Source organism: Manacus candei, unplaced genomic scaffold, assembly GCF_025592945.1.
Source record: "Manacus candei isolate 608988 ecotype Guabito, Panama unplaced genomic scaffold, ASM2559294v1 h1tg000027l, whole genome shotgun sequence".
Lineage (NCBI taxonomy): Eukaryota > Metazoa > Chordata > Aves > Passeriformes > Pipridae > Manacus > Manacus candei.
This window is the reverse complement of record NW_026138075.1, coordinates 760,095-786,575: the sequence shown is the minus strand read 5'-3', so window position 1 is coordinate 786,575 and position 26,481 is coordinate 760,095. Positions and strand designations below refer to the sequence as shown.

Sequence of the window (26,481 nt, the reverse complement as noted above, 5' to 3'; positions counted from 1 at the left end):
ACAAACACACAAGAATTTTATTAGTCTTGAAAAGTTTCTTTGGCATTTGTGCCATATTATTACAATGGATATAGGCAAAAAAAAAAGTGCATTATATCAAGACTCTTCACTGGAAAAAAACCAAATACTTAAACCAAGTTCTCAAAAACTTTTCTCTAAAGAAATTGACAGTGACATGGTTTACTTATTTCTAAAAGACTATACTGACAGGATAAAGCACATATTATTAACTTGTTTAATATAGATAAGTAAAACTAAGCTGAATACCTCCACTCACAATATGCACCACTTTAAAAAAAAAAAAAAAAAAAAAAGAAAAAATATTTAAACTACATTTAAAGCAACAAGTTTAGTTCAGAGTCATCTTACCGGTCAGCTATAGCTTTGGCCATAAAATAATCTTCAGCAATATACTGTGCAAAAGCTATCAGTCCTCCAGCTTGGTCCAAGACATCCTTCCTCATCAAGCATGACATTCCTGTTACACACTTAAAGCCAGTTAAGTTGGCTGAAATATATGACCTTGGATGGGAAGTTCCAAAATAAACCTGCCAAAACAAAAATAAGCATTTAAAGCTCTGTATATCTGAGTGCTACTCACTGACAACTTTTGCTCTGAACACATGTGGAGGATAAAAGTGTTGGATGTGGCCAATTATGAAAGCGTATTCGGAAAGATCTTTACTACCATTCTAAGAATTTTCTACATTCTAGTGTATCATCATATCTGAGAAATCTATTAGTGTTATTATTGGCTGTGTTTTTACAAATCTATAAGCAGGTTTTAAATTCACATATTGAACTACTGCACTTCATTTGGTATTTCATTTCTAATTGACCGAGGTTGTTCTCAGGGAATATATATATATTAAAAAACCATGAAGCAATGGACTAATCACTAGCATTATTATATTATCTGGTGATAGCCGACAGACAGGTTCTCTCCTTCCTCTTGTGAAAATTAACTGCATTACTGCATACATGTTCTTAGAAACTTACTATATGCCTCTACAGAAGCAGGGGAAATTCATTTACTTAGCATACTTGCAAACAGCAATAGTGAAAACATTCCATTTGTGATTCAGCTAGGGTAGAATTAATTTCTTCTCAGTAGCTACTACAGTGCAGTGGTTTGGACTCAGAATGAGACTGGTGTTGATAATATACTGATGTTTTGGGTTTTTTCTAAGTCATGTTTATGCTAAGTGAAGGACTCTAGTTTTCTTGTGTCATGCTCTGCCAGTGTGGAGGTACACAAAAGAAACTGGGAGGGAGCACAGCTGGGACAGGTACCCTGAACTGACCAAAGGGATATTTCACATCATAGAATGTCATGCCCAGTGTATAAACTGGGAGGAGTTACTCAGGAGAGGGGCCAATCTGGGTTCGTGAACGGGGGTCTGGCGTGGGTCAGTGGGTGGTGAGCAACTGTGTTGTGCATCAGTTGTTTTTCCTTTTTTATTATAATTGTTGTTATTATTATAATTTACAATTATTGCTGTATTTTACTTTATTTTCAATTATTAAACTGTTCTTATCTCAATCTACAAGTCTTACTTTGATTCTCATCTCCATTCCACTAGGGTGAGGGTGACAAGGGGTGGGTTGAGCAAGTGGCTGTGTGGTGCTTGATTTCCAGTTGGGCTTAAACTACAACAGCAAGTCTTTTTACAAGATTCAGTAACTTAAGAGTGTCCTACAAAACAACAGTGGGAATGAATGCTAGCACCTCTTGCTACTCTTCTTAGTATAGACTGTCTTCACACTGGTCTTACAGTAACTCATTCAAGAAAAGGCATGCTCATCTTGCAGTATGCTGGATCTGGAAGCAAAAAGCTCTTCCAGGAATATAGAAGCAGGAGTTGTAATTCCCGCTTTAACAAATAACCATATTCTTGCTTTAGCAACGAGTAGTACTAAGAAACTTGTGCTATACCTCTCTGCTTTTCTCTTGTAAGAGGAAATTCAGACTTTGTACTGTTAAAAGAAAAAATACATAGGAAAAAAACAAAAGAAACAAATCACATGAGCATCCCTCACTCCCTGCAATGATGGAGTACTGAAAATCACTGCATTTTCATCTCTCACATTTCTGTCTTTGATTCCCATCAGTTAGCTTTGGAGACAAAATGCCTTAATACATGCCAGCTCACAATAATAGCTGATTAAATTACATGCCTTGAGATACAAGAAAGAAACAAGAAAACTCAGCTTCTTTGTTCTACAAATGAGAACTTACTGAAAAAGAAGAGATGAGAATAGGACAGAATGAGTTATATGAAGATGGTGGATAAGAATCAACTTTTCACTCTCTCTTACACAAGTATTAGGAGACATGAAATAGCACTACAGAACAGCAAGGGTCAGAGTGAACAAGATCCTGTGGATCCTGTAATAGATCTATTGAATTTCCTGGTAAAGTTACAGACATTCAAAATTTGTATGGATTGCAAGAAACAATGCAAATGATTGTATAAGAAATCTGTTCTTACTAGAATATTAATATATTAAGGATTAGTAAATATGCAAGTCTGCTTCCTGCTCAGGAAGTCTCTCAGCTGAAGGTTGCAGAAAGTTACGACAGTATTATTGGAAAACAGGATATAAGCCTTGCTTTTGTTCTACTCTCCTCAAAGACTCTGCTTGTAAACCCTGCTGGAAATAAGATACTGTGCAAGCCAGACTTTGACTTATGGCCACTTCTGTGTGCCTTTTCAGACATCAAAATTGTGCTTTCTGACTAAGCACTGGAAAGTGTTCTTTGGTTTTAATAATTTTGAAAATCAAATCCATAATTTTCATCCTATAATCTTTATTGTTTGTATTGTAAACTTAAATACTGAATCAATGTTCAGAGCACCACAGAGGAATTTTGGAGCATTTAGAAGTTATTCTAGATAGTTTACAGTGTGACTGCAGCTGAAAATAAATATTTCTTCACTCAAAAGGTACAAGAGGCACAATATAGCTTTCAGTCAGCAAGGTTTTGCAAGAAAAAAAAAGGAAACACCAAACCCTCCCCCAGAACATTTTACTCACCTGTTCAAGAGTAGCAGCAAAACCTTGTCTGTCTGCAACATAGGGAAGCCCATGGACCAAGCCTACTTTTTCAGTCATTTGATTGGCCATATCTGTCAGAGTGTCTGGCGTTACTAAATGACAAAGGAAAGAAAGACGGTTCATGGAGTAATTCCGTCACTAGCAAACTACTGTGGAGAGACACTAATTCTAAATTTATTACCACTATCAAGAGCATATGTACTCTGATGCACAGTATTTTGCAAGAATAAAGTGGCAGAAAAATAATAATATTAGTGATTAACATAATTACTGTGATCAACAATAAGTACAATGGAAACAGTTTGAACAGTATTTTTAAAGGTATTTTCACCTTTAATTAGAAATTAACCCCTTTTTATACCATAAAAATGTTTTTTCCAGACTTTAAACTTTAATTTCTACTTATATTCTCAGTAAAAATGGTCTCCAACAACTGCTTGCCTACAGTGAGTAAGTGCAACTCAAGAGTCAGAACATTACAACACACACCTACCTCTGATTCCACTATCACAAATCCATATAAGATCATATTTGGCAACTTCATAGCCAGGCATTAAGTTGTTAATCTTGGGGTTGATGCCAACCTTCTTGCCACCTAAAAAATACAAGCATCATTCACAAATAATGTAAAGGGTTTTCTGGAATTCAGACACAGTACCGAAATTATTTCTATATACTAACTGAAGAGTAAATGTTTACCCGCCGATTCCTAAATTCCATTTTTATGCAAAGGATTTACCTTCATGCCTATATTTTAGATCTTACTATAACTGGGGAAATAAAAGGGAAAAAAATATTCAAAGGCTTCCTCAAAATGGAGGGGTAAAAAGATTATTGTAATTAAAAGGACAGTAAAACTACAAAGCTAATTACAACATTTTGTAAGGTAACTATTATCTCTTATTTCTTAAGACTACGATTATGACCCTTATACTCTACAATAATTTTAGCAGAAAAATGAAAAAGGAGCAGAATAAAGAGAGACACACTCTTTTGCATCCAGCTGACAGACGTGGTCCAGTTTGCTTCATACCAGAGAAAAAACCCAACAACATTCGACTACCTTGTTCTAATATACCCTCCCTCCACTAATTCAAATATAAAGCAAAGAACGAGCTCTACAGTCTAAGCAGAGGAAAAAGTATTGTTGCAGGACCTCAAGCTCAAATACAGCCACAATTCAAAGTCACTTCCTGCACATTTAGTTCAGTGCAAAGACAGAATTTAAACTGCTATTTTAAAATTAGAAGGAAAAAATGTAGGGGTTAAATAAACCATTCTTCCTAAAGTTTTCTTGGACTGATGTCACAGACTGTGACTACAAACATACTTTTTACCCCAAACTGGTAATTAAGCTACAGAATAAACACGAGTTGAACAAGATATCTACTTATTTTAGAATACTGTATATTGAGTTGAGTACCTAACATTTGACAAGAGTCCCACCTTCAAGTTGCACTGCTTACCTATAAACAGTCTAGCATCAACATTTGGGTATTTGCCAAGGAGCTTTTTGCACACATCAATAGCAGGATCATCATGATCTTGTACACAGAGTAGTACTTCATACTAGTAAAAAAAAAAAAATGTATACACTCACATATATATTTATGAACATACAGCTAATATCCATACGGTCTATGAATAAAGTTTAATAGAGTAGCAAGCTAAAAAAAAATAAAGAGTGCTGTTATAAAATTAAAACCAAAGAGGTTGTTTTACAGCTAAATGAGTATTTTTAATGCACTTGAGAAGAAAGAAACCAGGCTGTATCTCAAACTCTTCTGCTGAAGAACATGACTTTCTCTGTTATCAAAGGGTTTCTATTAGTAATGAAATAACACATTCTGGTATACAAGGTAACATTTTTGTTTCCTCTTCCATTTTTGTTCACATATGAATCTTAAATCCAATATTATACTCAATGAAATTACAGCACTCAAAATATTAAAGGAATGAGGCTGTGATACACTTTGACTGCATGTCTCTGAACTACATCTTCCACTCCTTAACTTTGTAGATACACAGGTAGAATAGAGTTGGGAGACAACCCACAGAGACCAGTATAAGTACATATGTGCACCTAATTGTATAACAAAGCTAAGCTCAGGAACATGTATATGCATCTGTATATTCCTCATTAACAAAGCAATGGTTGAAAGAACAACAAGAGGTAAGGGAAAACTGTAGCTGTGTCAGCAATCGAGCTCCATGCTTATTACATGAGCTACAGAGGGCATGTGAAGAAATAGCGTTTTAAGAATCACTCAGCCTTGAGGTTGCTCTGCATGCTTTGACAAAGGTACTTCTGTTTCTGCATTAACAGCAAATTCCTTGAATACTTCTAACCTGATACAACTTTTTTTCCCCTGTTAAAATTACTGAATTATTAGAAGCTATTAGAGCTCTAATACAAATAATAAAATACAGCAAATGCAAATTTCTGGTCAAGATACCTAGAAGCCATTTTTACAGTCCAAGATTGAAAAATTCAATCACAACAAGAAACAATTTTCTGGGACCACATCTTTCAGTAGCTGCTGTAAATAAGAGTTCCAACTAGTGATCAAAACAGTCCTTATTCTCCTTTATACTATTCTATCACCTAATTGGACTTTATTTTCCCTAAACTACTTGAGCAAAAAGTAACCTGAACTTTGAAAGCTGCCTGTGGGCTCTGTGATGACAACTTCTGATGTTCTTACTCAGTAAGAAGTATTTCATACAAAAGAAGATATTATGTTAAATACATACATACTTTCAATTAAAAAGTGGTATTGCCATACATAAAACACCCAACTACTCTAACTGCATTCAGAATATTGTGGAAATTTAAAATTATTAACCACTAAATGGGAGTCAAGACTTGTTTTAACTACCCTAGCACTACAAACTATCAGACAAACACATCTCTACCTCTCAGAATGCAAACTCAAAGCCTCTTTGGCCAAAGAGGAAGCAGTGTTTGATTTCTACCATCTTATCAGCACGGAAAACAGAATTTAAAAAGTAAAAGACCTGTATCATTAAACAGACACGTCCTTCTATCACAACAGAACAATCTTGGCAGCATGAACACCATAGAAATAACTGAAGAAATTAGTTCTTTATTGATCATCAAATTAGATTTGTAAAATAAAACTATTTTGCCTAGTAATTAAATAATTAGTCTTCAATCCACAGTAGCAATGGCATTCTATAGCCATGTTCTCCAAGAAATTCAACCAGAAATAAAAAAAAAACAAAAACACTTTCCAGACTCCAATATTTGAAAACAGAAAAAAAAATCACAGTACATGGCATTTGTATGCAGTAACAAAGTAAAAAACTACAAAATGTATAATAAAAGCAAAAGGAATCCAAAGATGCTTATCTACATAAACATTACCATCAGCTTTACTTAATATGAATAGAGAGACTTCTGTGACAATTACAATACATACAGTAGCTAAGAACTGTTCACTGATAAAAATAATACACGTAAGCCCTTCAGTTTAGAAACTGCACTACCAGATTCTATTCAAGACAAAGCTATTTCACACATGGAGTATCACAAAAGAAAACTGGTATTGCTGCAGGTTGAGTTCACCTTCACTGGAAGAAGTCTAATCTTAAATTTTCATAATAATTTCTCCCTGGACAGCTGAACTTTGAATACGAGGCAATACTGTTGTTCTAATTTTTGTGGTCAATCTCTTGAAAGAAGTACTTCTGCACAATAACTATGAAAGTGTTTGCCAACGGTTTGGGGATCTTGCTTGTACTGTATAATCTGTGCCCCAGTAAACTGAAGCATTCACACATGTATTTTCACTCTCCTTGAGAAAAATATGATTGTCACTATTGTTATCTGAAATTTAGATATCTGTAGAGCAGCAACATTTTAAGACTGCTATCCATATATTATCAGAATTATGGATCGAGACTCTCTCTCAAAAAGCAAGATCCAGTATAACTGTTTTGCTGAGTTCTGATGTAAGTTTTATTTGATGTCAAATGTTTCAGCTGCATAATGTTTTGATGCTCATTATGGTCATAAAATAGCTTAAGATATTGCTGAAGGTTCTTTGCATTGTTTGCAATATTGGCATACAGCATACACAGTATGCCTTAAGTATGGTTTAAAAAGTGCTTGGCCACACTTTATCGCACTTTGTGGAGTTGAAAGGATTAATACATTCATGCCTGAACCTTTTCAAAAGGTCCTCAAGCTTCATTACAGAAAAACTACCCAACTTTTAATAAGTTCCAAATGATGGGGATTTTTGTTTGTTTTACCCTGCCTACTTAGCATTTAAGTTTAAAGCTCCCTCAGAACACGAAAAGGAAACTTACAATACAGCTTACGCAAACCTTTTACAACTGCAGCAGCAGTGTCAGATGCAGTTTTGAGAAGAATTGAGAAAAGAGGAGTTTTTTTATTAAAACTAAATTTCAAATTTCAGAAATCAGCAGATACACAGTAGAAAGTGTATTTCTTTTCCCACCCACGGGAGCATACATCAAATACTGAATGATGCAGCAAGCACTGATAGATTTGTCTTTTAAGTTGTAAGTTCCCTAGAGCAAGGACAGCATCTGACACACTTATCACTTATATTACAAATTCAAAGAGTGTTTAACAGCCAATGCACACTTTTAACAACTATTTGCTTCCCAACAACAATAAGTGGCTTGGAGACTCTCCTACCTACCAACAACTGGTGAGGTGTACCACCTCATCACTGAGCAATTACTCATTAGATGTGCCATCAGCAAGAACCATCAAAAAGGCTATCAGTTAGGAGTTCTCTTTTGGAGGATCTGTTATAGAGAAGTAGTCAACTGAGGAGGATGTCTTGCCTCTAAAATGATCTTTTATAGCAGTATGAAACCTTTCAATATATAAACACCACACTATGGGGATAATGACTACGCAAATCTTAATGAAGTGTACAATACGTTTCGTCCCTAAGCCCTGGACATATTCCTCAGCAGACAGCTTTTTAAAAATGACTAAGTTTTGTTTGCATCATGTAAAATATATAATTATACATTCGCTGCAGAAGGAATAACAATCCCAAACATAATGAAGTTGCATAGTTCTCACCCAAGCTTCTCATGACTTTTTGAGGCATGGAAGGGGACAAAGACACTAAATAATATACGTACTTTTGGATAATCCAGTTCAAAGAAGGTTTCTAAGTTGTTGATCAGGTTAGGATCCACACCTTTTAAAGGCTTTAGAAGTGAAACACCAGGAAGCTTGCTATATGGCTGTTTGTCTGTGGCTTTCTTATTGAGGTGGAGGCGTCTGTAATGAGAAAGAGCATATAACAACACTTAAGAAAACACTCTAGAAAATGCTATTCAAAATACAGTCAGAATTTAGAAAGCTTGAGAGTTATAACTGCTGCCCAAAAAAATAGTTTTAGTTGTTGAAAAAAAAGCTATTTTTATATCTCACAGTTGATGTGTTGAAGGCAATGCCTAAAAAAACCTTAACTTAACATGTAGGTTAAATTCAACCTTATTCAACTTATTAGACACTTCAGATTAACGCATTTTGCGCTACGCATTTTGAACAGCAAGGGTATTACTTTTTTCAAACTGCAGCAGAGACAAGATTTTCCTGCCTTCTTCCACAGCATTAAAACTCACAGTATTATAACAAGATGATAATAATAAAACCCAACGCATTATAAATAAGGCAAAAAAGCGAAATGGTGAGGTGCCTCTTCCTACTTTAAGTTATGCAAAATTTAGAGCAAGATGAAAGCACAGGGGAAATAGCTGATTCTACTGATCAACTCGTTAACAAACAAATCCAAGAAAATAATAAGAATCAGTCAACTGCAGTATGAAAAAATCCTAGAAACTGGACATCAGGCTGGGTCAGAACATAGATAAACTTTTACACACAATTTAAAAGTTACTATTTTTCAGCAATGAATCAGAATTGTTTAGTTGGAAGAGACCTTTAAGATCATTGAGTCCAGCTCTTAACACAGCACTGCAAGTTCACGTCCCTAAATGTCACATTGAACATACAAAATATATTCACAATAATGTCACAACTCACTAATGTGAACATTTAATCCCACACTTCTGCGTGAATGAATGCAAAATTAAATTCTGAAATCTTGATGGGCCAGTATACAATCAAATTTCCATCAGGTAAATATATATACACAAGTAACTAAAGAAGAAGTATTTGCTGAAACATGAAATTTGCAAGTTAGCATACATACTGCACAACATAGCTCTCTACCACACATAGTAATCAGATTCAAAGGTTATTTTATTGCAACATGTACCTAATATCAATTCTTAACTTAAACATTCACCAGGTGAAATTACTGAACTATGAAGGAGCTCCAGTAGGAGAAGAAGAAATTCCAGGAGTTCTCTAGAATTTTTTTTCCTGAAATGAGGCAGTGACATTTGGTACCTAATCAGTCCCTCCCTCCTTTTAAGCAGGTTCACAGCTGCACATCTTGGGCATAATGTTACAGAGAATGAACAATGGGTTCAACAAAAAGGCAGAAAGGCAAAGCAGATTATGTCCTTGTACTGCTGTTGAGCCCAGGCCTGGGCTTTATAGAGGTAAATGGAAATGCTGAGCATTTAACAGCCAAGGGATGGTCTAGACCAAAGTAAAAAAAGCAACAGTTCATACAGGTACCCCAGACAAAGATTGCCTTAGTAATATTCACAAACATGACTGCAAACAAGGCCTTTAGAGTCATTAAAAAAGTAGAGTCTCAAGAATGCAACTTTGACCAGGAGGATCAAAAAGTAGATACTGCAAGGGGAAAAACCCAAAACCAGACTCTAGCAATGCACGTAGCTTCGTACAGAGGCAAAAGCCCTGATAAGCAGGAAATACAAGAAGGAAGTGGCAGAGTAAATGGGAAAAGATAAGAAAGGAAAACATGAAGACAACTTTGAGGCAGGACTGTGATAAATAAGCACTAAGTTATAAAACCACGGAATCTTGCAAGGCATCATATTACTGACATATCATGCTGACACAGAGTATTATGCAGGTGATTGAATTACAGCAGGAAAAGCCTACAGACTGTGCAAGAGGGGGAAACCTTGCAAAACATGCAAATAAGGCATGCAGCATTATCGCGATCTGTTCAGCTACAAAGCACCGCACACTCTTGACAGCAAATGGCAAAACTGTCCCTAACATACTATCTTTAAGTAAGACTTGAGTTCACGTGCTATTCATAACATTGCACAGAAGTGGCAGCCTGCCATTCTGAAAGCACTGTGGCACTGTGACACTAAAGTAAAGTAATTTCCACGCCAGTAATTGCAGTACTCTGCTAGACTCCATGTAGCAGCAGGTAAAGTAACAGTAAACCAGATCATTTTACACAGAGGACTATTTGTGAAGCGGCACACTCTGACACAGAATTAAAGTTACAATTAAAACCCTACTGTCACCAGAGAAACAGGCCAACTGTTATAAAAAAAAGTTACAATATTGAAATTAAGGCTAACATTTAACATGGAAGTCAAAATAATAGACTAAATTTAAACAACATCAACACTGTTGAAGCAAGTATACTCTAAATGAAGTTCTGTGTGCTACAGAACATGCACTGAAGTCTCCAAAGCAGAGGTAAGATGAAGTTGGTATTTTCGAGCACTAACTTGTGCTTATGGTGGTTTAATTCTCTCAGACAGGTGTTGTGATCAGAGCAGTCCTCATTACTACATAACTTCTGTATGTATAGTTCAAAATCATAAAGCAAAGCAATCCTTTCTCAACATTTGTATCATGTATAGAATAACGTATTATTTTGCATTGAAATTAGCCCAAAGCAGCCAAAAACACTAATTATACTTGCTTAATGCATTTTTCCCACCTCTGCCTAATGCAGTAAGCTTGCAGAAAAACACTACACCAAGGAACATACAATGGTTCAATGACATTGAGCTCTGCAACAGATGTTGGCAGAGCACTGTTTACAGGGACTTGCAGATAGTGCACGTGAAAACCTAAGTAGCCAGGCTGTATCTAAGCACTTTTGCACCTACATTTATTAAATGAATCATCCTGCAGCCTCTGGATAGTAAAACTGAAATTCCTTCTTATACAGTCTGGTTCTGGTATATGTGGGTGGGGAAACTAAAAAAAACCAAAAAAACCAAAAAAAACCAAAACAAAACAAAAAACAGCAGGATGGATAATGGTGTCAAGAGCTGTAGTTCAACCACCCAGTATCATGGAAGAAGCATCTGCAAGATTTTCTCAAACTCTGTTCCTTACCACAATAATAATTAACCCACAGAAGCAACTGTAACCTAGATTTCCTCTCAGCAGAGGAAAACAAGTATTTCCAAAGACAAAACCTTGACAAGCAAGTTATCACTGCTCAATATACTATATGATAAATTCTTGCTAATCTGTATCAGATTAAGCAGTAAGATTTTTTTTTTAAAGGCCAAGACTATACTTCCTCTCCACACCTCATTAAGGGTAGAAGAATATTACAATCAAATGCTTTGGGTTGAAAGAGATCTTAGACATCATCTATTTCCAAATCCCTGTCACCGGTAGGGATACCTTCTGCTACAGTAGCTGGCTCAACCTGGCCTTGAACACTTCCAGGGATGGGGCATCCACAGCTTCTCTGGGCAACCTGTGCCAGTATCTCCCACCCCCACAGTAAGATTTTAGGAAGAAATTCTTTATCTAAAACTACTCTCTTTCAGTTTTAAGCCATCACCCCTTGTCCATGACCTTCTAAAAAGGCCCTCTCCATCTCTCTTGTAGGTAGTATTCTAGAGAAAACAAAAACCTTGCTACCTTAGACAGATTGCTGGGTCTCTGAGACACAAACCTTCTACAAGCAGCTGAAAACACCTCACTCTTTATTCACTCATTTCAACCTTCTGTCAGCAGCTACTTTAAGAACTATCCTATTAGAGGGAGATAAGTAAGTCTTGATCAGAAATGTGTAACAGATAGTTAAATATTGCGAGACAGCAAAACAAGATGCAGAAACCACTGATGATATTCCTTGAAGACTGTGGTTTCACAGGCCATCGAGATAAGCTAGCAGATCACTACTTCTGAAAGGGACTGGTTTTCCTGCTTCTATTTCTGTATTTTTAGTGAGCTGAACCATCTCACACAGGTCTTGCTGGAGCGTTGATCTGTTGTGGAATACCAAACACAAGGTCTCAGCATGAACAGGAGAAAGAAGTTGCAAGATTATTCTGCTTCTTTTTGTAACTGAAAGGTAGAAAGGATGAGCTCCATACATCTTCCTTACTTTACATATATATATATATATATAAATATATATACATTTATAAACACCCCCATGTATTTAACCACATATATGTGTAGTTAAAACACTTTCAAAAGTTGGCATCTTTATCCACAGGAAAAAAAAAAAAGAAATTTGCTACTGGTATATCACACTGGTTAATGCATTAAATACAATTTAAAAAGATTGGAGGATTTCAAAAACTTTGCAGACAACCCCTAAATTCATGAATTAGCAGCACCCTTGCTTCATAAAGACTACTATTAGCATATTTAAAATCCTACCATATTAATGTAATGGTATGAAGACAAATCCATATCAGAAAGCATAGATAACTACCAAATAAGTTTCAGTACCTCAAAGCAGTAACTTTTTATACAGTCATTCGATCATCACAATTAAGTAATCAAGAACACTTTTTATATAGAGAAAGCTCTTTTCTATGTAAAATAATGTATGCATAATAATGTCCTTGGGACAACTTTTTAACAGATCAGGAGCACAAGTAGTTTCTCCTCTGTCCTTCCAGCTGCAAAGAAGGATGAGAGAAGAAACGGCAAAGGAAGACCCAGCAAATTAATACCTGGCTCTGTAACTGGTGTCACTGACATAATTCTGAGTTTCTTGATCATGGGTTGGTTTATATGACACCATGCCTGCTGCAACAGATGGAGTACCTGTCTCAAAGAGGAGAAAAGGGATTTTTGCATAGGAGTTAGCAGGGCTCACTGAAAGAACTTTAAACTGTATTTGAAGGGGGAAGGGATAAAACCAGACTCTCTAGGGATAAGTCTGGGTCCTTCAGTCTGCCATCTCAGTGGAGTTAGGGGATTGAGATCCACATGGCAGCAGAAACACAGGAGTCACTGAAGTGCTAAAAACCACTAACGTCTCTGCAAACTCCACATAGGAAAACCTCTCTCCAAAAATGTGGCAGGATTAATTGCCCAGCTGAAGTTCATCTACAACAACGCATGCAGCATAGGCCTCAAACAGGAGGGGCTGGAAGCTATTGTGAGGCTGGAAAACTATGACAGTTATCAATATGGAACATGGTGAGATGACACACAACTGAAGTGCTACAATGGATGGCTTTTGGGGCCAGTTCTTTTTAATATCTATACTGATGATCTGGACAACAGGACCAAATGCGCCCTCAGTGAGCTTGGGTGGGAGTGTTGATCTCTTGGAGAGCAGGAAGGCTCTGGAGAGGGATCTGGACAGGCTGAATTGATGGGTCAAGGCCAGCTGTATGGGGTCCAACAAGGCAAAATGCCAGGTCCTGCCCTTGGGTCACAACAACCCCAGGCAGCGCAACAGGCGGGGGGAAAAGTGGTTGGAAAGCTGCCCAGCAGAAAAGGACCTGGCAGTGCTGCTGGACAATCGGCTGAACTGCAGACAGCAGTGGGACCAGGTGGCCAAGGAGGCCAATGGCATCCTGGCTTGGATCAGCAATAGTGTGGCCAGCAGGACCAAGGAAGAGATTGTCCCCCTGTACTTGGCACTGGTGAGGCCACACCTCAAATCCTGGGCCCAGTTTTGGGCCCCTCACAGCAAGAAAGACACCGAGGTGCTGCAGCATGTCCAGAGAAGAACAAGGAAGCTGGTGAAGGGTCTGGAGCACAAGTCTTGTAAAGGAGCAGCTGAAGGAGCTGAGGGTGTTTAGTCTGGAGAAAAGATGGCTCAGGGGAGACCTTATTGCTCTCTACAACCACCAGAAAGTAGGTTGTAGCACAGTGGGAGTCAGTCTCTGCTCCCAGGTGACAAGACAAGAGGAAATGGCCTCAAATTGTGCCAAAGGAGGTTTAGGTTGAGTATTAGGAATAATTTATTCACCAGAAGGGTTACCAAGCATTAGAATGGGCTGCCCATGGAAGTAGTAGAGTCACCAAACCTGTAGATAGTTAAAAAATGTTTAGATGTGGCACTTACAGACATGGTTTAGTGCTAGGTTAACAACTGGACTTGATGATCTTAGAGAGCTTTTTCAACTTCGACTAAGATTTTTTTACTAGATATAACATTATATAACATATATCAATATAATTATATTTTATATAATAAATATGTATGTGCAGGTTTTTGCCTGCCTGTGAAGGTGGGAGGGATGGGGTCTATAGAAGCAGCCATTGTCATAGCTCTGGTCCATCCCACAAAGAAGCAAAACTAGACACTTGTGCACGGAGGCAGAGAAACACAACTAAGGCTGAATAACATGCTGTTATCAAGTACTTATTTCTTATACTTTTATACCCACATTTAAGCATGCAGGCATACTACTGTTGCAATAGTAGGTCTATTACACTCCTCTTTATGGACCTTCTAGACTTCAGAGATTCAAAAACTGAAACATAGGTCAAACGAAAAGCAGTGGCCACAGCTCTCTTAGTAAATGGAGAGAATTATTCCTAAAGCAAGAAACAAACACCTTGATCTTGTTTTCAGCCTTTTTTCCCCTTGAGTGAAGCTTTATAACGTAGCTGAACCAGTTTAACTACAGGCTACTGCTCCAAGGCAATCCTTCTTCCCTCTTTTCCCCTCTTCTGGGACGTCCCGTGCTTCTCATCAGTGTTGATATTTGTCTAATCCCACAGTAAATTAGCTGAGATACATAAACTACCACAAAACTATTACCACACATAATGTTAGCATGTCATCAATTTAACCTAGCTAGTTTGAAAGGATGTGGCAAGATGATCATGTAGTTTCACTGGCAGCAAAGATTCCCCAAAAATCCTTCTCCTGTGTTACCATCAACACCAACCAAACAAGGTATCATGCCGGTACCGATGCCCATACAATCCTGCTTCAATTCATTCACTTAACAGAAAGTTAAACCTGGTTTTTTTTTCCTTGCAATTCAGATTGCGTTCTGCCAAATTAGAGTTTGGGCACATTAGGGAAGGCAAGAAGCTCCAGAGCACATTCAAGAAAGTGGCTGTGAATGTGCTGCCAAGATCATGGGAGAAGAGCAGGAACAGGGTCTCCTTCCTTCTCATGCTTCAGTGGGCTTCCAGAAGAGCTGAGCTGACCACAGATTTGGGTCAGACCCCTGAAAACTATTCCACAACCAACTCTACATCACAGATTTCCTTCACAGCATGCACTCACTCCCTTATAGTTTGCTCCTTGCCCCTATTTGCTCAAGAAACGGTTGACTCAAGTTAATAAGTAATAGAAAACACTGCCAGCACGCACAAGTGACTAAACGCATGCCACCCTGATACGTGTCTCGACCGAAGGAAGACATCAGCCTATAGAAATATGCTGGTCCCAGGTCAGGATACCTTTGCTTGGCTGCTGGCCTGGGTCAAACCACTGCATCAGTCACCCAGAGTGCTTTCAGGCAGGCAGTCTTTCCCATCCTCCCCTCTTGTCACCTACTTATATCCAATTCAGCAACCACATGGACAAAGGGCAAGTCAATCCACTCACTCAGCAAACTAATAGTTATACAACTGTCAGATCTAACAACAGGAAGGAGCAGAAACACACAGGTGTGGACAACGGGAAAGAACTTAAGAGGATACCCTGATGTAATTAAAAACAATTAACATGTCACTTAGCCTTGATAAAATATTCAGAGACAGACGGAAGTAGGCAAGTCTGAAAGAAGTACATGGAAGGTAAGATTCAGGTGTGCACTTCGTAGTAGAGGCTGTCTGTCAGCAGAGAAATAGTCATAAGTTTGTGCATGCCTGAAAAACCACTGAAAACAAAAAATGTAACCCTACCTTCTGCATACTAGGAGTTTATATTGAAAAGCATGCTGCAACTGGGTACTGCTTCATCACATGTCAGGTGAATGTACATGGTAGATCAATCATCTCACACACTTCACACATGTTTTCTCCTGTACTACACATCCCCCCCATACAAAAAAAAAAAAGAAAGGGACCTTAGAATGTAATGCACTGAAATCAGTGGGTAGTGGAGAGAAAGGGCAATGATTAGGAAAAAAACCCCAAAACTTAAGCTCCAAAATAGCGCCTTTTTTTTTTTTTTTGGTGGAGAAGTCAAATTAAAGGTATTGAGCAGGAGCTAATCAAGAAAGGACCCAGATTGCGATCATTGTTATTTTTCAGAAGGTGACTGTTCTTGAAAACCAAACACTGATTTGCTCTTTCAGTTTTGGAAAGTAATAGTTCGATCAGTTGCTAGTAACAAAGACAAACAAAATTATACAAAGCAGAACAAATTCTATCTAGTGCTAGTCACCATTTCAAATATAAAATCTCAATACACAACTGAAATTCTCTAACCAGCATTTTCCAAATATTACCACAAAATCATGTTCAGTAGATGTAATCTGTAACTTGATACAGTTTTTCTAAAAGAGGGGGAGTGGGAAGAGAGGGAAGACAGGGGAGTTAAAGATGCTTTCAAACACATTTTAAAGTTTTAAGCAGAAGAAAAAAAAACCCTTATCTTTCAGAAACAAGAACAACACTACAGAACTCAAAACCAGTGAATATGTCTTCTCCTACTCCCCTCCCTGCCCCCACACCTGCACGATAAAAGGATAAACAAACAGGCTCCCATACAATCGGCTGTGGTTAAACTTGAAGTAGTGGGAACCCTGTTACTGACCAAGTCCTAGGCAGTTTACAATTCAGCAAGCTGAAATGTAGTGGGCTTAACAAAAACACAGTAAGTTGCCTACAACACATCCATTACGGATCACACTAAGCATTAAAATGAACACACCGTTTTCCCTTGTAGTCTATCTGCAGTTTGCCACCAAAACAGCAATTCATTCCCTGTTTCTGCTTTCCCTCACCCTCAGCCCACCGGTGGCTATAAAACAGTCAGTACCACAACATAAATTGGATCAGGCTGCTGATCAAACAGGGAAGTATCCCACAGAAAAAGCTAGCTTGCTGATCTGAGTCACCACATAGCCACATGCTCACTAAAGGCAGATTAGTACTGCAGAAATGTTTAGAAAGGTGTAGCAGTAGGAGGTGGATTTGGATTATCCCTTTGAGCACCAAATCAGGAGTCACTAAGCATAGAAATAGAAAGCCTTTTTGATATATACTCTTCGCAAAAAACCGTGCAACTTCAGAGAACTGCATCCAGCACAATTTGTGTTTTGTTTATGAAAGCATCTCCAGTGGATGGATGGCTGTAACTCTGGGTCAGATAAACCAAACTTTTAGTACAACATCAACCCATCAGTGTTCAGTGTTAAGTACGGGATCTTCTAAAACACAAAACTTTAAACTATTGTACTGTGAGACTATTCAATTTGGTTTTCTGACTTATTTTAAAAATCTGTTAACACTAAACTAGCTCAGATCCAATTATTTCATAAGGTACAAGTTTAAATGACAACACAATTTGCTAAACATTAGATAATATGCTTCCTACAGACCCCAGACTGCTCTTTACTGCTTGTTTTGCGCCAAAGATCCCTGCCACGCAAATATTTCTCAATTTTTCTCCCTAAAAGATTCCAAAATAGTTAACTGCCAGAATTATGTTAACGGCTAAGAAGAAACTATATTATCAAATCATGCCAAAACTTTTTCTTTATTTTCGGTGTATGACAGGCCAATTTTTATTTCATTAACTCATCAGCTAGTGTTTCCAGAGTACAAAACAGCAAAATGCTGAAGAAAGACGCTCAAACACCAATTCACACAGGTGTGAACACACAGTCCTGGGCCCTATTAATCCCAGCCACAGTAACAGAAAAGCTGTCTGGACTACACAGTTGTCAATGAGACAGTGTAAGTGCCCTTGTGCTGCAAATGCCTTGGAAAGCTTGAATAAGTTCTCCTGTAAGAAACATCACATATTGAAGAAAGCAATTATTAAACACCACAACAACAACAACCCAAACTTTGAAAGAAAATGGTAAGTTAACGTAACACTGCTACACTCAACATCATGTCTGACAGCATTTCAGAAGGGCAATTTTTTTTGGTTTTTTTTTTAAATTTCCGATAGACACAAACCAGAAAAACTGAGCTGGCAAATTTTATCAATCTTATCTCTAAAGAAACCCACAAAATTTGGCTCACAGACTCTCAGAAAAATAGATGAATTCACCTCTCTCACCACTACACAAGCTGCACAAAAAAATCTGCTTGGAAATGCTGTTATGAAACATATGTATCACCCCTCTAAAAGATGCTTAAAAAGAAGTGTGATGTAACATAACCTTTTGAAATACAATGATATGTATCAAAATTAAGAGGCACAACTCTTGACAATGTATTTCATCCATCCACTGTACCACCTCATACTATGCAGTTAATATCACTGGCAGGGGAAGAAGGAGCAGCAAAACACCTCACAGACTCCTGCAGCCTAAAAATTTCATATATTTCCCCCTCTCCCATCACAGAGATCTGTAATGCTTTTAACCCTCTAAGAATTTTTGCAGAAAGATACTGCTAATGAGATTACGAGTTTGCTCCATTCCGTGTTCCAAATATACAAGATCAAAGACAACAATCTGTTGTTAGTGTCACCAACATTTTATGTCATCCTTGTCATCAGCTACTCGAAAAACTATTTACCTTGAGGTAGACAACCTGTATGAAAAATTTCAGTGTAAGTAGTTCAAGTTGAATAAAGATTCAACTAAGCCACACACCCAAGAACAGACATGCCATTTCACATGTGCTAGACATCTTCCAGACGACTCCTGGAGAAGTTCCAATACCATCACTTTGCAGCTTTCTGTTTGTGTGTGATTATCAATAGCAGGGAAGGGTACCTCTAATCTCATAAATGAGTCTTTGCATTATCTCCAAAGTCTAGCAAAATGTTGGTTCACTTATGCCTGATAACACTTGATAGTAACAGGAGAGCTCTCTGAAGATTGCCTTTTAAATTAGATCTACACTACAACCTACTTGGCTCTTATCTGTAATAAGATGCCTCCAAAGCACTTTCATAAACCAGAGAAAATGCAACCCCTATGATGGCAAAGTGGGTAACTACTGCTGCTCTTAAAAGCTACCTTACCCTATCTGTTGCCAGACACTGCAAAGTGTAAGACAGTCCAAAGGAGGAGACAGTCCCACCAACAAACAAAAAGGTGAAAATGAGATAACAAAGAGAAGCAGAGAGATCAGAGAACAGAGCACGGTAATTCTGGACACAAATCACAGACTAACCAGGAAGAGGGGGTCAAAGATTTAAAAAACCAAACAAACAAACAGCTGACAAGACAAGCAAACTGGGCCAAGAGAAATAAAACTATTTTCTTACAAATTAAGTGTTATAATCACTATACAGTAATAGATTATTAACCAAAATATCAAATGACTGCACAGAAAAAAAAGCAGAAGTCAAATATAGGCTATGTGGGGGGGTTGTTTAGGTTTGGAAGCCATGTTTAGAAAGTTCTTCAATGTTGCAGAAGTACCTCAGGAAACTTGAGTTTTATGCATCTGTGCAAACTGAATTTCCTCCTTGTGTCCATACACATTACACTAAGGCAATTAATTACTTTTAGTTACATTTGGGTGTTTTATTACGTTTATATGTTCCTGGAAGTCTTGTATTTCACTCAGCAGACAAGGCGCAACAGGCCCAGTTACACCCAAATGCCACATAAATGCAGAATTCATTATTTCTTCATTGACTACTGTAACTAAAAGCCTTTTAAAATAATTTGTCTAAATCCAGCAGTATCAATTTGTCTAAAACCAGTTTATCAATTAATTGACACACACTACCCTTCACACTTACACCTGGGAACCAAGACAATGAGGAGCCTCAGCATCAACTGACTGCGGCTGCCTTAAAGTGATTTCCATTAGGTGCTATAATTAGAATTGCCACCGACAACTGGTACAAGAACAATGGAGACTCAAAGCCAGAACATGACTTCACATGAGTTCAGTTTTTCGGACCAGACAAATACAGCAGAAAAACAAATAAATAGTTACTAAATATTATCTAATGTTTGTTTTAGTTACCCAACATTACCTAATGTGTTTAATATCTCTGTTGACAATCTGGACAAGGGGATCAAGTGCATCCTCAGTAAGTTCACAGATGACACTAAGTTGGGTGGGAGTGTTGATCTGCTGGAGAGTAGGAAGGCTCTGGAGAGGGATGTGGATTGATGGGCTGAGGCCAATTGTATGAGGTCCAACAAGGCAAAACGCCAGGTCCTGCCCTTGGGTCACAACAACCCCAGGCAGCGCAACAGGCGGGGGGAAAAGTGGTTGGAAAGCTGCCCAGCAGAAAAGGACCTGGCAGTGCTGCTGGACAATCGGCTGAACTGCAGACAGCAGTGGGACCAGGTGGCCAAGGAGGCCAATGGCATCCTGGCTTGGATCAGCAATAGTGTGGCCAGCAGGACCAAGGAAGAGATTGTCCCCCTGTACTTGGCACTGGTGAGGCCACACCTCAAATCCTGGGCCCAGTTTTGGGCCCCTCACAGCAAGAAAGACACCGAGGTGCTGCAGCATGTCCAGAGAAGAACAGTGAAGCTGGTGAAGGGTCTGGAGCACAAGTCTTGTAAAGGAGCAGCTGAAGGAGCTACTGTTGTTTAGCCTAGAGAACAGAAGGTTCAGGGGAGACCTTATTGCTTTCTACAACTACCAGAAAGCAGGTTGTAGCCAGTTGGGAGTTGGTCTCTTCTCCCATGTAACTAGCAATAGGACAAGAGGAAATGGCCTCATGCTGTGCCAGGGGAGCTTCAGGCTGGACATCACGAAGAACTTCTTCATGGAAAGGGTGGTCAAGATTTGGAATGGGCTGCCTAGGGAAGTGGTGGAGTCACCATCCCTGGAAATGTTCAAGAAACAACTAGACTTTGTCATAAGGTTTAATTGACAAGGTAGTCAAAGGCTGGACTCAATGATCTCAGCTTTTCCAACCTAAATGTTTCTGTGATTCAAACCCATCCAAAGTAAGGCAAGGCAGTAGGGAAAAGCGGTGGCAAGAACCAGATTTTGCAATGCATTATGGAAGGACAGGCACTCTTCCTCAACCGAACCCTTGTACAGTACCTTAGGTATCTAAACACTATAACTTTTAAAGCCATTACAGCACAAGCCTATGCAAAAGAAATGTTGTCTTGACCTTAAGGTTGACAACTGCTGACAGCATTTCAAGGCAAAAAAGCTTACTTTCTTGAATAACCCCATTTATCTACTTAATTCGCACATGTCCTAAGTGTTTTGCTAAACTGAACATCTTAAATACCAATGAGGAATCACAGAAGGATGACTGTCTAGTCCACAACAGTGTCACTGACATGTTACAACACTATCTTAGTACTCCAGTGGTAGAGATCAGCTCTTCTAACTCACCAGTTCAGAACAAAAAGAGAAAACAGAAAGACTAATTAGTTTCAACTTTCCTCTTTACTTCCTCTAACAGGTACAATATAAGTATTTTTCAGTATATGACAAGTACCACATAATTCTGTTCTAATACTGCATCCTCCCACTGACATCAGAATTTTCTGTAAGTGAAAACTCCTTCATACCTCAGGGGTCTAGGAACGGGTGCAGTGTGCTGCGACTGCTATCCAGGACAGAACTAGTCTCTATGAGATTAGGGGCACTAGTAACAGTGTCCAGCCACCAGAATTTTCAGGTCACTAACAGAGTTTTCAGCACTAACAATCACCATCTATCTGAGGTCCTTTCCCCAGAAACATGTTCCAGCATTCGAAGCAGAGTTGATCTCCTGATTCTGCTAATTCCTTTCACAGAGATACCTTGCTCGCAGGACCAGGGTATTTCCCTACGTACAATTCCATCAGAAAACCCCACAGTCCTCCTCCCTTGCACAGAGCAACGCTAACAAGCGCTACAGGCTCCAAAATCACCAGAGCAGTGCTCTCTCCAGCCATCAGCTATATCCCATCAGCTTCAGTTGCCCAGTACCACCACAATCACTGCAAGGACAGCTCCCTGGGATGGCTGCTTTAGGTGCCCAGCACTTCTTTATTACTTCAAAGGGCAGCTGTGTGGTCATACTATGGGCAGCTGTGGTCCTGTTTCCACAAATCACTGTAACTGAGGCAGCTCCTCCACAACAGCCTGCCAACTCAGCACAGATTGCAATTTGGTCACTTCAGTGCTACCAGCTGTTCACCTCCAGCCATAGGCCACCTTTTCACACTGAACATTAAATACCTCTGTTACCATCAGCCCATTACTCTGTCAAAGAGCTCCTGGCTCTGGCCCTGCTGAGACAGTAACTCCAGACCCCCAGTGGAAGCACACTTTTTTTCAGGGGCCTCAGAGGCTGAAACTGGATCACCCCAGTTCTTACCATCCTCTTCACAACTGGCAAGTTTTCCACCTGCTAACACACAGTCTGCATTAACTCCTCATACACAATACACATGCTCATAAGACAAGTTCCCATTAACACAAAGCACAACTCCTTCTAGGTTTCACATGACTACAAATACTCCAGACCCAGGCCATACCAGGTCCAACTGCTGCCTGCATTCCCCACCAATTACTGTCACAGGCAAAACTGCCTCAACTCAGGCAATTCTACTCAAATTATTGTCAATTAATGGGCAACTAATTATCAATGTGGGTATTGAGAAAAAAAGACAAACAACTTTCAGGGAAGTACCTTTTGCCTTCCTTCTCCAGGCTCAGCTTCAGTCAGAGACATTTCCTCCCCGCTTTTCCATCTGAACTGCTCTTTTGCACAGTTCCTTACATTCAGTCCCTCCCCTGCCCTTCAGCAAGACAACATAGGAGGCAAAACTCAGCATGTAAAGGTTCTTCTGGCCATGCCTTGCTTCTCACTTATTTTCCTCCACTGCTGGTTGTGTCTTAACTGTTACGCTGCTCTAGCAGGTGTAGCTGCTCAGGAGAGACTGACTACAGGTTTGCAGTCCCTGAGTCAGCTCCAGTATGGGCCTGCCACTGCCCGCAGTCTCCTCGGGTGAGTCATCCACAGGCTGCAGTTCCTCAGGGTGGGTTGCCTGACGGGTCAAAGTCCATTCAGGGGTATCTTACCCGCAGCCCAGAGTGCATTCAGGAGTTTCCCTCCTCCAGTGTGCTGCCTCCACAAGAGGCAGTGCCTTTGAAAGGGTAGCTCCTGTGGCACTGATTGCCCAAAAGTGTACCCTTCTCTCTGGTTCTCCCTTGTTTTTTCTTCTCATGTCTCTTAGCATATCTCATCTTTCTCCCTCCTGTTTATCCTCTTTCATGTCTTCCCCTATATTGCCATTTGCATCTCCTGCTCTTTACAGCTGTCAGTCTTTCTTAAAGATTTATGAGCAGCAGCACTACACAGGTCTGCCTGATTGAGGTTTTAACATGCAGTGGACTGTTTTAATCGGTTTCAAAGCTGTCCAAATTAGCTGTGTCCACAGCAGCCTATATTTTCATCTCCCACTAAGCACCCTTTCTCCTCCTCCGTACTGAAATTCTGCCATTTATGTCCAAGACAACCCATACAGATAGTTTTCAAGAAAGAAGTTAATTATCCAAGTGAATATAAGATCTAAGGGTAACCTGAGTAGAAAAAATTATTAGAGCTTATAAATTATTTCATATAAAATAAACCAAAGAACCACAAACACACAAAGAAAAAAAAACAAACCAAACCATAAGGCAACTAAGACCAAGGGCAAAAGAAGCAAATCTGCGGTATCCACAAATTCAGCTCTGGAAGCATGGACTGGAGGAGTGGACAGTGAGGAGCACTGAGAACTGCCTGAACAGCAGATTGCAGAGGGTCATAATTAGTGGCACGGGGTCTAGTTTGAGGCCGGTTAGTAGTGGTGTCCCCCAGTGTTCAATACTGGGCCCAGTATTGTTGAACTTATCCATCAATGCCTTGGATGAAGGGACAGATGCCTCCTCAGCAAAGTTCACTGATAACACAAAGATCGGAGGAGTGGGTAATACCCCAGAGGGCTGTGCAGCCCTTCAGAAGGACCTTGACAAGTTGGAGAGATGGAAAGAGAAAAACAGTCTAAAATTCAACAAAGGCAAATGAAGGGTCCTCGCCTGGGGAAGAATAACCCCAGCCACCAGCACAGGCTGGGGGCCAAGCTGCTGGAAAGCAGCTCTGTGGAAAAGAACCTGGGGATCCTCATGGACAACAAGGTGTCCATGAAGCAGCAGTGTGTCCACGTGGCCAAGCAGGCCAATGGTATCCTGGGGTGCATTAAGAAGAGTATTGCCAGTAGGTTAAGTGAGGTGATCCTGCCTCTCTACTCAGCCCTGCTGAGGCCTCACATGGCTGTGTCCAGTTCTGAGCTCCTCAGTACATGAGAGACATGGAGCTTCTGAAGCAGGTCCAGTGGAAGGCAACAAAGATGATTAAGGGACTGGAGCATCTCTCTTATGGGTGAGGGAACTGGGCTTGTTCAGCCTTGAGAGGAGACAACTGAGATGGGACCTCATTAATGTCTCTAAGTATCTGAAGGGAGGGTGTCAAGAGGATGGAGCCAAGCAATAGGATGAGAAGCAATGGCCCGAAACCAACGCAGAGGAAGTTCCACCTGAATATGAGGAAGAACTTCTTTACTGTGGGGGTGATCTGCCACTGGAACAGGTCGCCCAGAGAGGCTGTGGTGTTTTCCTCGCTGGAGATATTCAAAAACTGTTTGGACACAATCCTGTGCCATGTGCTCTAGGATGACCCTGCTTGAGCAGGGAGGTTGGACCAGATTGACATACTGTGGTCCCTTCCACCCTTACCCATTCTGTGAGATTTGCTTTCAACAATGGCTGGGATTTATCACAGATACCTATCAGATGCAGTGGAACAGCAAGAAAGGAGAATAGATAAGCACAAGCAAAGCAAACAAATTCAGCTATTTTCTAATCCTAGTAGTGATGCAAGAGTTGCCTTTTGCTTAAAGGAGCAAAACAGGACCTTCTACAAAAAGAGATGCCTTCTTAATTCTTTCCTCACATGCCCACAGCCAACGCCTCTGCTAGGCTGTATCTGCTTTGTTCGTCCGTCAAAAATGTGTGCACAAACTCATAAGAGAATTTCTACTTGTACTTATCCAAGAAGGGTCTAACATACTATATATACTTGTTTTTATTAGTACTATCATCATTTCTCAGCAGAAAAAAAGAAGCATACTTATGGCTAAAATTTTGTCTGCCTGGCAGAGGATACTGTACTCCTTCAGTTGCTCTTCTGTACAGTCGTTGCACAATCAAAATATCACACATTTGGTAAGTGCTGTGCACGCCGGTCTCCCACCATCACCGGAAAAGCCTCGCTTTACAGGTGTACAGGCACACAACAAAACCCAAGCCTTCCCCAGCAGCGCTAAAGGCAAAGGAGCAAAGATCACGGCGCAGAGCAGGAGGCAGAAACCCACAGAGGGCGGTTTTTACCCGAAGAGCGATAGCACGAACCCAGCTGTGCAGTGAGGACGGCGGCGTGACGCCCGGGTCTCCCGGCGGGGGATCCCGGTGCTGACACCCGGGGAAAGAGGAGCCGCCGGCCGCGGGGGAGGCGGTGCGGCTGCAGCGGACGGGGCCCCGCTGCCCGGGCGCTCCGGGCGCGATGGCGGGTGGGTGACGGAACAACGCGGCGCCATCCCCCCGCACCCCGGCGCTTACGTGTAGATGATGGACATGAAGTGCATGAGCCACAGCACGACGAAGAGGATGAGCCCGAAGATGGCGAGTCCCTCCAGGGCCAGAGCCAGCACCGCCATCCCCGGGGGGGCGCGGCGGCCCGAGCAAAGCCGGCGGCGGAGCGGAGCGAGGCGGGGAGGAGCGGAGCGGCTCGGGAGGCTCGTGGGCGTGCGGGGCGGCGGTTGCCGCGGGCGGGCTCTCGGGCGGCTCCGGGGGCGCCGCTGCTGCTCCGCACCAGCCTCCGCGCGGCTGCCGCTGGAGCACCAGGAGCCGCCGCCGCCTTTCTGTCAGCGCAGGAGGCGGGGCGGGCGGGCACATCCGTTACGGGCCCGGCCCCCCGCCCGCCGCCGCCTGACCTTGAGTCCGTCCCCCTCGGGCCGCCGGGCGAGGTGCGGGGCAGCGGCGGCGCTGGGCGGGCTCCCCCCGGGGCAGGGAGCGCCCGGCCCGGCCCGGCCCGGCCCGGCCGCCGAGGAGGAGTGCGGGTGCTGGGGCGGCGGAGGCGGCGAAGGCTCCGTGCCGTCCAACTTTGCTGTTGGCTTTTAAAAGCGCTCCCTCAGCCGCCGCTGAGGATCCCGCAGCCCCTTACCTTA

The 26,481-nt window shown here is 40.7% G+C and overlaps 1 protein-coding gene across 1 annotated transcript in view; it reads right to left on the bottom strand.

Moving 5' to 3' along the window:
- Window positions 1-26,203, bottom strand: part of UGCG (UDP-glucose ceramide glucosyltransferase) — a 30,807-nt gene extending 4,604 nt beyond the window's left edge. The window contains exons 1-6 of the mRNA XM_051789450.1: window positions 25,874-26,203; window positions 8,212-8,353; window positions 4,527-4,629; window positions 3,554-3,655; window positions 3,040-3,152; window positions 370-548 (exon numbers count right to left, since the gene is read on the bottom strand). Coding sequence (XP_051645410.1) covers window positions 370-548; window positions 3,040-3,152; window positions 3,554-3,655; window positions 4,527-4,629; window positions 8,212-8,353; window positions 25,874-25,971 — 737 coding nt within the window. The 5' untranslated portion in view covers window positions 25,972-26,203. The remainder of the gene's footprint in view (window positions 1-369; window positions 549-3,039; window positions 3,153-3,553; window positions 3,656-4,526; window positions 4,630-8,211; window positions 8,354-25,873) is intronic.
- Window positions 26,204-26,481: the final 278 nt, after the last annotated feature.